Source organism: Lynx canadensis, chromosome E1, assembly GCF_007474595.2.
Source record: "Lynx canadensis isolate LIC74 chromosome E1, mLynCan4.pri.v2, whole genome shotgun sequence".
Lineage (NCBI taxonomy): Eukaryota > Metazoa > Chordata > Mammalia > Carnivora > Felidae > Lynx > Lynx canadensis.
The window spans coordinates 27,931,366-27,943,576 of NC_044316.2; the positions used below are offsets into that span (position 1 = coordinate 27,931,366).

The 12,211-nt window shown below is 39.1% G+C and overlaps 1 protein-coding gene across 1 annotated transcript in view; it reads left to right on the forward strand.

Moving 5' to 3' along the window:
- The first annotated feature begins 684 nt into the window (after positions 1-684).
- HSF5 (heat shock transcription factor 5) overlaps positions 685-12,211 on the forward strand; it is a 42,239-nt gene continuing 30,712 nt past the window's right edge. The window contains exons 1-2 of the mRNA XM_030296917.1: positions 685-1,312; positions 6,431-6,805. Coding sequence (XP_030152777.1) covers positions 685-1,312; positions 6,431-6,805 — 1,003 coding nt within the window. The remainder of the gene's footprint in view (positions 1,313-6,430; positions 6,806-12,211) is intronic.

Consider the following 12,211-nt stretch of genomic DNA (forward strand, 5'->3'; position numbering starts at 1 on the left):
AACCTGTCCTGAGCAAAATATTGACGTAAAAGAGTATATCTAAAAACATAAAATGCTACTCTTTAAAAGATCACTTTGTTTACTCAGGATACCATACCCCCATCACCATTCTTATTTTGGGAAGACAAGCAATTAAACTGTTCGTTTATACTTAGTTTATGGCTACTCAGATTATAGAGTTAGTTAGACCCTTTGTTCTCAAGAATGGCTGACTTTGAATTGGCAAGTGCACAGTTTCCGAATTCTAAAACCTCACACGCTGGTTGCGGTGATCAGCATGAATCTTGGTATTCCACCATGGATAATCAGGTTTATTTATTTTCAGGACTTAATAGTACCTGGTGGGCTGCAACACCACGGAGTCTGGCGGTTTGGGGACGTCGCCGAGGAAACGTGCCTTGCTGCCGCCGCGCCCCACGCTGCTGCAAGGGTCCGACGACGCGGAGTCCAGGGGGAGGGTTGGCTCGCGCCACGTCCGGCCGCGCGGTGGGAACTCGAGGCCCCATTGGCCGCGTTGGAAGGCGCGGCAGAGGCTCGTGCGCCAACGGTCCCGGGGTACGCGGCGGGCCTGGCGCAGGCAGGAGGGGGCAGGGCGCAGCGAAGGCCGGGCAAGGGGGAGGGGATCGAGAACGGGGTGGAAGAGCCAGGCTCTGCGGGGCGAGGCCCAGTGCCCGGGCGGGGGCGATGGAGGAGGCGCTGCTCTCCACCCCCATCAACCCCAACAACTTCCCCGCCAAGCTGTGGCGGTTGGTGAACAGTCCCCGGTACCGCTCGATCCGCTGGGACGGCCGTGGCGAGGGGCTGCTCATCGACCAGCCGCTCTTCGAGGCCGAGCTGCTCAGCCCGCCCGGGGCGGGGGCCGGGGGCGGTGGCGGCGGCGGCGGCAGCGGCGGTGTGGGGGGCAACGGGGCCGAGCCCGAGCTCTTCAAAACCACCAACTTCACCAGCTTCATCCGCCAGCTCAACCTCTACGGCTTCCGCAAGGTGGTGCTGGGCGGGCCGGGCGCGGCGGGGCCCGGGTCGGGGCCGGGGGGCGGCGGACCGGCGGGCGACGGGCCGCTCCACCACTTCCACAGCCCACACTTCCGCCGCGACCAGCCGCAGCTGCTGGTGCACCTCAAGAGGCTCACCAGCGCCAACAAGGCCAAGCTGGCCGCCGGCCTGGAGGTGCCCTGCCGGCCGCCCAACCGCTTCCAGAGGCTCCTCATTACGTCGGCCTCCGCCTCGGCCTCGGCCTCGGCCTCGGCCTCCACCTCCCCGCTGCAGCACCAAGAGCCGCCGCCACCCGCGGGGCCCCGGCCCGAGCCGCATGGTGAGTCCATGACCACTACCAGGCACATGGGGCGACGGGGAGCAACTGCCGCTTCCGAGGGCATTTCACACATCCTCAGGTGCCAAGGTGATCCACTGTCTGCTGGGCTTCCCGAGAAATAGGTCACGTCGCCCCCACCGTTTCCCACGACCGCCAGCACCCCCTTTCCGCCGGTGTGTCCCCTGGAAGGACTTGGCGTTTTTAGTCCGTTCTGGTTAATTGTCCACTGGCAGCCAAAGGGACCTCTGCTGTAGTCTTTCTGCTGTACCTGGCCTCTCTTGAACTCCAATCCCCCATAGCCATCTACCTTCTTGAGACTCTTCCCTTCCCTTCTCCAACATCTAGAATAAGTAGCCCTTTGTTGGAGCACTAGGTCGGGAAGAAACACCGGAGGGTCTCCTTTGCTCTAATGGGAAGCAAAACAGTTACTGTAGAGGGTGAGGATATGATGGCCAAGGTGGGGAGGAACAAAGTCAGCCAGGAAAACGTAGAACATTTATACCGACCGAAGGGAACCACGGTACCTTGAGTGGAAGTTTGCCCTTGAAGAGACATGCCATCTTCTACCCATTGACACATCTAAGAAGTCTGAAGAGATGTTCTGACAATAATCATATTTTAGGTTCCAAGTTATATATAGAAAGGTAAACATTGTGTGTCTTAAGGGCAAGTATATAATAATATATTAATTCTTCATAAGATACCGTTCCTGCATAGAACGATCTGGCCAAACGTTTCTTTCATCATAGCTAATTAGAGCTGATCTTTACTTGAGGTGTTATGGTTAGACAAACAGAAGGCAAAATGGTTTTCTTTACTGTCAAGTTGTAGTTAAAAGGAATTTTAGGAAGTTCACATTTATGTCTTTGAATCTTTCACTATTGGCTACAACCTTTCAGTCATGAAAAAACTTTGTATAAATATGTTTACTGAAAACTCAAAAATTCTTTCTGATAGAAAATTATTTTGTAAACTTGGCTTCCGATGCTCTTCCCCCTCTTCCAGGAAGGTGAGGGTGGCAAATATTCCTTTTCTCTGTTTAAAGAGTCCATGATATGAGGCAGTATTTCGAAACAGCAACTGGATATAACAGTGAGAATTCATTCTTGTCTTCAACAGAAACATTTTCACCATGTTAATTTGGATCTAACATAAATATGTAAGGATTATTTTTTAGTTATGGGAAGCTAAAAATATACAAATAAAAGTAACACTTTGTTTGATTTAACCTAGGCCCAGGGTTATGAATGAGGCAGCATTTTGTTCATTTGGAATTTAGAAGATAAGAGATTAGCTTGTGTGTGGAGTTTAGAAGATAAGGGATTAGGTTAGAGTTCTAGTAACAAGTTGGAAAAATAGCAGTGGCAAAGGAATGTTCTAAAGGAATTCTAAAGGAATATTAAGCCACTTCCATGTGATGGCCATTGATTTTGGTGGGGAATTGCATGGGGAAAGGCACTGGAGACAATACCCTGGCATGCATTTGACAGAATCTCTGACATGGGTATTTGTTTTTTAGGTTGTGTATCTGGTGGGTGTAAGGAGAAAAGACTGGAAAGTGTGTTCTTGGGAGTAATAGGGTAACTACTTCAGGCAAAGAAACATACAAATGTGCATACATAAAAACCAAGTCTTGCTCACTTTTTTCACTTCTCTTTTTCTCCTGATGTATCCTAAACCCAGTTGTATTCTAAGAATAGAGTCCATTTTAATGAAAGAAGTACAGGGGCTGCCGACGGTCAGATTTTCTTATAGTTGAACTCATATATATATATATATATATATATATATATATACATATATATATATATATATATTTATAGAAATTCAATGTGTGTGTTTATATATATATATATACAGAGTTTATATATATAATATATATATATATACAGAGTTTATTTATATAATATATATATACAGAGTTTATATATATAATATATATATAAAGAGTTTATATATATATATATACACACACACACACACATTGAACTTCTATAACTATATAGATGAACTTTAGTTCAGTTGGTCAGCATTTTGAAGATTTGTTGAATAACATGAATTTAATTCATATTTTTGCAGTGTAGATATTACATCAATCCACATATACCTAGATTATTGTAGTTTTCACACATTTCCTATTTTTTACCATTCTGCCTGTTGGTATGTGCAGAAGGTATATCAGTTGTGTATTGTCTACACGATAGGCTTGGTTCACTAGGGAATTGTGTTTCTGATGTGGGTGGAATGTAATTCTAAGTTCAAGAATACTGGGCCAACTTCGTTCGCTTTAATTCTGTGTTCTAAGCCCTTGGCTCTTCTGTTTCTCTTCACCTAGTTTTTATTCTGCTTGACCATTTCTTTAGTTATATGTCTGACTGTACTGCTACTTCTTAGTCTCCACTTTGTTTTCTGTGTTCTACTTCAGCTTATGGTTTGAATACTTATGTCATTTTTTTTTTTTTTTTTACAATAGCATCCTCTGTTCTAGTACCTTTTTATCTAGATCCATTGAAATAGTTGTCTTGTTCACCTTTCAGGAATGTCCTTGATAAGAAATGTGAAAATCACATGTTTTTCCTTTTTTTTTTCTTTTGCTCCACTTTGTTATTTTGTTTTTAGTGGCAATTTATTTTACAATATTTGTTAAAACTTTCTAAACTAAGTAACAAGTGTGAGTAATAGTAGATAATCTGTTTTGGCCTGGGGATATCAAGCTCTCAAGAGGAAGACTTTTTTCCTGGGAATTGATTAGTTCAGAGCCATTTATATAAAAGGAATAAGACCTTTGTGAACAGAAATGCATCCTGCCTTACATTTCTAAAATTCTGGATTTAAACTTTGTCAAATATATCTTGCAGATGTTCTGAAAACATACAGATGATATTCTGTGAAGTTAGTCAGAATAGAGCCCTATGAGGTAACCCTTAACAATAAATAAGAGCTGAATGTGTTTTAGTTCTTTATTTTTAAAAAACAAATGTAAAAGAATGCCCTTCTAATCCTATCAGTCTTCATATGCATCTAAAAACATCTAAAAGTATATGAATGTTTGGCCATCACTTTATCATGATAGAAGTAGATTTTATATTTTGATAAATCAAGGTAAAGAATTCTTTAATTAGCTGTTTAAGTTACTGACAATCTGAAAATTCATCAATATCTTAACCCTTAAAGAAGGTGGAAGAAGGGTTAGCTATTTCACACTGTAGCGATATATAGTTTTAGCATGTGAAGCATCCAAGGAAGAATCAAGTGGTGGGTAGTTTTAGATCTCAGAAACACCTGTTGTGAAGAGCAAAAAATGTTTCTTTAGGTCTTAAAGGATTGTTTCTGGTAGTTCAAAGTGTGTATACATATGGAATTGCTAGTCCAGTACCATAAAAACTGTTTTTTTTGTACTTTAAAGGAAAAAAAAAGAAAAGCAGTTTTTAAGAGGTATGTATCATTTGAATACATTCAGTCTTCTGAATTAGACTTTTTTCCCCCATTAGATTTAGACTTCTTGATTTCCAGGTTACTTTAGAATTTGTGTGTGTGTATATATATATATATATATATATATATATATATATATGTATTTGTTTTTGTCATTAATGCTTTATTTTTTTAATTTTTATTATTTTTTAAGAGTTTATATTAAGAAAATTGGCTTGAATCAGGCAGTGCCAAACCAGAAGTGGTTAGGAGTGCTCCTAGTGCTCTATTCTTTAGAGGAAATTAAACACCACAGAAATAGAATGAAAGATGTATAGCATGTTGAATGGGTTTACAATTAAAATATTTGGAAAAGTAGGTATTTGAGTGCCATCTTTTACCATATAGTTTAATGGAGGAGTAGCACATGAATTAGACGTCCCCTCTGTTTTATAGATTAGTTTAATAGAACAAATTGAAAGGAATTTGTGAATCACATAATTTAACATCCTCCCTGGGAAAATAAAGCTAGCTTTTTTTTTTTTTAATTTTTATTTATTTACTTTGAGAGAGAGAGAGAACCACTGGGGGAGGGGCAGAGAAAGAGAGAAAGAGGGAGAGAGAATCCCATATGGACTCTGCAGGTTCCATGCTCAGCTCAGAGCCCAATATGGGGCTTGATCCCATGACTGTGAGATCATGACCTGAGCTGAAATCAAGAGTCAGATGCTCAACCAACTGAGCCACCCAGGCACCCCAGGCTAGTTTTGTTTATTGTGTTCAAGAATCACAGTCTGAAAAATAAGCTCAGCCTGCAACATGTATATTTTCTTTTTTCCTCATTATATAGTAATGCCCTTTCTCTCTCTTCATCATCTCCACTTTTGAATTCCTTTCTACCTTACTAGATAGGAGAAAGCAAATATCAGAATCCCTGGGCTTGAGTATATGGATTTTTAACAAACTCTACAGGTGATTTCAGATGTAAATCAATGTTTGAGAGCTGCCGATACCTAGGATATCTAGGAAGGGACTCTACTGGGGATACTCTGAGGAAAAAAAGAGTATGGAAAATAAATTTTTTTTTGATCATAGAGAATTTTTGATTAGGAAAGGAAGAAAAGAACTGAGTCAAAGTTTTCAAGCCTGACTTTTCTGCAAAGATGAGCTTTAAAAAAAATTGAAAAGGAGTAAAGAGCATTTTCTTTTTGGTTTGTGTTATAGTTCTTATTTGATCCCCACTTATTTCTTTTATGTATATGGTTAAGTGTTTACTTCTGTGCATATTATTAAGGTTTCTCAATGATCTGAAAGACTGAGTGGAATTTCTAAAACTTCTACGAAGTAGCTTATAGATTGGAAAAATCTGGGTTAATCAACTGAGGTTAAAAAGGTAAGATGACTGAATCATCTATAAAAGTCTCTGAACATTGAATTTGATTTAACATTTGATTTAATATTGGAGTTTGGCTACTTTGTCTCTTACTAAGATTGAGAACCAAGCAAAAGTTTATTTGATTATTTTTTTAGCATTGTATGTGTAATCTTGTATTCTGGATCCTGAACTTGTTTTTACCAGAACTAAATTTCTGTTGTGTTAAACATGGCTGAGAATTGAACATATTCATGTTTTGTAACTTTTAGTTTACTACATCCAGTGGTACAATATAAAATTAGTAAACGCGCTCTTCCTCTTTTATGCAGGACCAGTGGCTGTAGGACAATTCCACCGGTCATTCCGGCGAGATAGTTTGTCTCCTTACTCCTACGTATCAACTTCATCCCACAACCATAGTACTTTCCCTCTGAAAGGTTTAGATCGGACCCCGATTCCTCCTAGAACATGGCAGAACTCCCTTGGAATGCATCCAGGACAAGTGGAAACGTCTCCCACTTTTTCAGATAAAGGGGTTCCATTTCCTGTACTGCAGAGGTTTCCGACTGAGGTTACCTATACCTTGCAGCCAAGCGCCACATCTGTACACGTTCAGCAAGGTCCTCAAACAATGGTCAGCTCCTCCCAAAAATACAGTAACTACACACCCTCAGCGCAGTACTCCCAAGCCTACTATCCAACAGGTATGAGAAATTCAAGTTCAGTGGCTTCTCTTAAAGTATTTTATAATGGGCATTTGTATTTCTATATGCATTTCTGCATTCTTAAAAATAGTATGAATATGCACATAAGAAATGTCAAAGATTTCTCATCAGAACATATTTTTGAGCAATATATAAAATTTCATTGTGTTCTTAAAGATTGTGAACATTTTGTTGGTACAGAAAGATGTATGTTTTTAGTGAAACTTTTATATCTTCAAAATGGGTCCTAGTAATGAAATTAGGACATAACTACACTGGGACCTTGTTCTGACTCTGCTCTTATTGCAGTATTTTGTTTCTTTAAAAAACATTCATATACATGTTATAGTTGACCCTTGAACAATGCAGGGTTGGGATGCTGACCCCATGCAGTTGAAAATCTGTGTGTAACTTTTCATCCTCCCAAAACTTAACTACTAGTAACCTATTTTCACTGGAAGCCTTACCTAAGATAACATAAACTGTTGGTTAGCACATTTTTTGTATGTTATGTGTATTATGTACTATATTCTTATAACACAGTAAGTTAGAGAAAAGAAAATGTTAAGAAAATCATAAGAGAAAATACATTTACAATACTGTACTGTATCAAAAATATCCAAAAATACCCACATAGTTCAAACTCATGTTATTCAAGGGTCAACTGTATATATTACATTTTTTAATGTTATAGGTGAGATTAGCTCATAATGAAATCATTTTAGCATCTCAGTAATGAAGTTTAATAAAAGAGCATACTTTCTATCTCTTAAAACTAAATTATATTCTTCTAGTAAAAATGTGATGGTGTGGTTTGACAGGGCAGTCCCTGCAGTGTTAATCCCAGCCAACTAAGAACTGCAGAGTAGCAGAGAAGAGAACCTGACAGTGACAGCTGACCTAGAGCTCAACCAAGGGTATTGAAGACATACTGTAGATCTCAAGCCACTAATCAGGAATCCTTATGATAGTGACCATGTGTTAAGCTTCTTGGGGTGGGTGGGAAGAGTGTTTTTTTTTTGGGGGGGGTACACTTTTGCAAGATAATAGCCTTACCTTTCCATTCAAATGTATTTTCTGTTTTGCAGGAACACCATATAATCGTGGTGTATTTCATCATGTAAAGTGCTTTAATACTGAGTGACAAAAGGGGCAATAGACATATGACAAGGGTCAAGGCTTTCAGAAAAGACCAGAGAGAGAAGAAAGAGGGTATTCCTTTGCCCAATGAATTAAGGTTCTAGGAATATTAATTTTCTCAAATATGTAGATCTGGAAGCACTATTTCTGCCAGGCAGGAAGAAATCCAAAGCTAGAATAGGTGAAAAGAATGTAAATTAGGGGAATTAAATAATTTGTTGACTTTTAAAAGTTATAAATCTGTTAACTTCTGTTTGTAACAGTACTCACTATTTTCTAGCTGTATCACCCAACTGTATTCTTTTACTATCGGCTTATTGCATTCTACCTAAATATAGCAGTAAAAGAGATTGCTTGATTTTCCCAAAATATATAATATTTTGATATTAAAATAATAAAACAAGAATTTAAATTAGATTGGGTTTTGTATATTTTTAGAGCTGCTACTGTTTTGGTGGATGGAATTAAGAGGGAAAAGGCAAAGGAAGTATATGGATTAAGGATGACTTAGCACTTTTATTCATTTTGCCTATTAGAAATTTTTTTTAGGGGCGCCTGGGTGGCGCAGTCGGTTAAGCGTCCGACTTCAGCCAGGTCACGATCTCGCGGTCCGTGAGTTCGAGCCCCGCGTCAGGCTCTGGGCTGATGGCTCGGAGCCTGGAGCCTGTTTCCGATTCTGTGTCTCCCTCTCTCTCTGCCCCTCCCCTGTTCATGCTCTGTCTCTCTCTGTCCCAAAAATAAATAAAAAACGTTGAAAAAAATTAAAAAAAAAAAAGAAAAATTTTTAAAATGTTTATTTTTGAGAGAGACAGAGCGCCCATGCGTGCACAAGCACGGGAGGGGCAGAGAGAGGGGGACAGAGGGTCTGAAGTGGGCTCTGCGCTGACAGCAGTGAGCCTGATGTGGGGCTCAAACTCACCAACCAAGAGATTATGACCTGAACTGAGAGATAATGACCTGAACTGAGAGATCATGACCTGATGTTCAACCGACTTAGCCACCCCAGTGCCCCTTGCCTATTAGAAATTTTAAAAAAGGTTGAAGCCTAGTATTTTTTCATATTTTCAGCTACTTCTTTGAAAAACAAAAAATAGATGACTAAATTCATGTTAGAAGTTTTATATCTTCTAGTGAATAGTATAGTTCAACATTTTAATGAACAGATTAGGCATTACTATCTAAATTATAATTTCAGCTGTGTTCCATGCATGCATACAATACATATACATATAGAGAGAGACAGTCTGTGTCTTCCTTACACTTGTTTTACATTCTGTAGTCCATCAACTGGATAATACCCTTACCTCCCTTCCCTTTACCAGTAAGTGTTTCCTTTCCTAAACTCCCTCCAAACCCCCTTCCTCACACTACTAAAGACTCAGAAGCTGTTGGGGAGTTTAAATTTGGAAGGCCTGCAGCAAGAGAAATGTAGAAATGTACTTGGCTTTCCAATTTGGAATTTTGGAGGCATTTTCCTATGGACAGATTAGATATGGTGGTTAGGTTCTATATTACTATTAATCCTACACTTATGGTACAGGTGGTTATAATCTGGTCTAGGAGCCAAATTAACTTATATGATGTTGTTTCTATGGGAACATGTATTTCAAGTTCCAGACAATCTTCTCAGAAACACCTAGTTCTAAATTTTTTGAGAACCACTTAAGTATCATTTACCAGAAAACACTACAAATAGTTACTATTATTCATTCATTATAGAAATACTGTTTGTTAAATTATTATGATTTAGGATATGTTATTTAAAAAGTATTTTATGTTAGCTTGGATGTAAAATTATAAGTTGAAAATTGTCAAATAAAGAAATAAATAGGTGAATAGATTAATTAATGGAAAATTATGTCCAAGAGTTCAAGGTAAGGGCTAGGAAACAGACATTAAAAGAACAGGAAAGTGCTGCTGATGTTTTGATAGTGTACAGTACATGTGAAATAGAATCTTGTGTTATCTGAATTTTTGTTTTGGGAACGTTGAAGTGACGATAAAGTTTCTGAGGTTCTGAAAATAAGTTTCATGATCTCATGATGATACCTACTACATAGACTAGGTCTATGCTATAATGTAATAAGCAAGACTGCTTTGAACATTCTAAAGTACTATATAAATAAAAAGTTGTATTGTTGGGGTGCCTGGGTGGCTCAGTTGGTTGAGCATCAACTCTTGGTTTCAGGTCGGGTCATGATCTCAGAGTTCATGAGATTGAGCCCCGCATCAGGCTCTGTGCTGGCAGGGTGGGGACTGCCTGGGATTCTCTCTCCTTCAGCGCCCCCCACCTCAAAAATACATAAATAAACTTAAAAAAAAAGGTTGTATTCGTAAGTAAAAGAGACCTACTATGGAAAAGAAAGTGCCATAAAAATACTGTAGAAGTATTTGACTCCTCCAAATTTTAGGTGAAGGAGGCAAAAAGTAGTGAGCAACTTAACCAGTAGTTAATGAGTACCTGTTTATGAAGAGCATTACAAATGACTTAACCAAAGTTAAATAGAATATCATTCTCAGAGGCAGGATAATGATCATTTTCAAACTCAGCTCTTGAAATAATAATGAAGTAACTAATTTTGGAATAATGGTCACACTTGAATCTTTTTGAAGTGAACTATATGATTTGAAGTTTGGATCAAATTTTAGTAAACAGCAACAGCTGACTTCATTTAAAAATTCTATTGATAATAGAGGCTCCTGGGTTGGCTCAGTTGGTTGAGCATCCAACTTGGGCTCAGGTCATGATTTCCGGGTTCGTGGGTTTGAGCCCCACACCAGGCTCTGTGCTGACAGCTCAGAGCCTGGAGCCTGCTTCAGATTCTGTGTCTTCCTCTCTCTCTGCCCTCCCCCTCTCACACTCTGTCTGTGTCTCTGTCTCTCAAGAAAATAAATAAACATTAAAAAATTTTTTAAATTATATTGTTAATAAACTTGAATCTGGTCTTCAAATATTATAGTCAGTAAAGTTTGAGTTTTGTATTACTTTATAATTTCTTTAGTAAAGCCAAACATTGAGACTAGAACATTGCTGTCCAACTGACTCAGAATGACTCATCTGAATCGTTTCTTACATTTGTCATTCCTCTCTTGAAGTGCTTATTTTCTTTGCCTAGTTGATGACATTTTTTCCACTCTTATCATTGCTTCAAAGACAAAATGTTGTAGATCCAGTATTGATTGACTCTTTTTAGTCTTGTCCTATCTTAGATTCATTTCTTTCTTTTGATATTATTTTCGTAGCATGTTACTGTTAATTTAATTTCCTTTTTTAAAAAGTTTTTATTTACTTATTTTGAGAGACAGAGAGAAAAAAAGTGTGAGTGGGAAAGGGGCAGAGAGAGAGGAGAGAGAGAGAGAATGCCAAGCAGGTTCCACACTGAACTGTCAGCAGGGAGCCCAACTTGGGGCTTGAACTCATGAAGTGCAAGATCATAATCTGAGCAGAAGTCAGATGCTTAACCTGCTGAGCCACCCAGGTGCCCCAGTTTCCCTTTTGTATACAAAACTTTTAGACCTTTTTATTTTTTATTTTATATTTTTAATTAAAAAATTTTTTTAATGTTTATTTTTGAGAGAGACAGAAACAGAGCAGAGTTGGGGGAGGGGCAGAAAGGTGTGGGGGAGACACAGAATCCAAAGCAGGCTCCAGGCCCAGAGCTGTCAGCACAAAGAGCCTGACATGGGGCTCGAACTCATGAGCTGTGAGATCATGACCTGAGCCAAAGTTGGACACTTAACTGACAGAGCCACCCAGGTGCCCCATATATTTTTAATTTTTTTTAAGTAAGCTCTACACCCAGTGTGGGGCTTGAACTCATGATCCTGAGATCAAGGGTCATGTATGTGCCTCACCAGAAGCACCAACCAAGCCAGCCAGGTGCCCCTAGATCTTTTTATTGTATTAATTCTCTACATATCTGAACATACATAATAATATTGATTGATTGATTCATCCATTCATTCATTAATTCATTTTTAAGTAGGCTCCACGCTCATCTCAATGTGGGCTTGAACTCATGACACTGAGATCAAGAGTCACATGCTCCGCTGACTGAATCAGCCAGGTGCCCCCAAAATATTCATATTTATATAGAGGCCTATATTGAGGAATGTTTTCCTTTAACTAATGTTATAATGCTAAATTGACCCAAAGTCAGCTTTGCATTGTTTTTAAAGTTAAGTTTTAAGCTTAAAGCAGTGATGAGTAATTTGTAGCTGCCCTTCATCTCATTTCTTTTCTTTATTTTTGAGGGAGAGAGGACA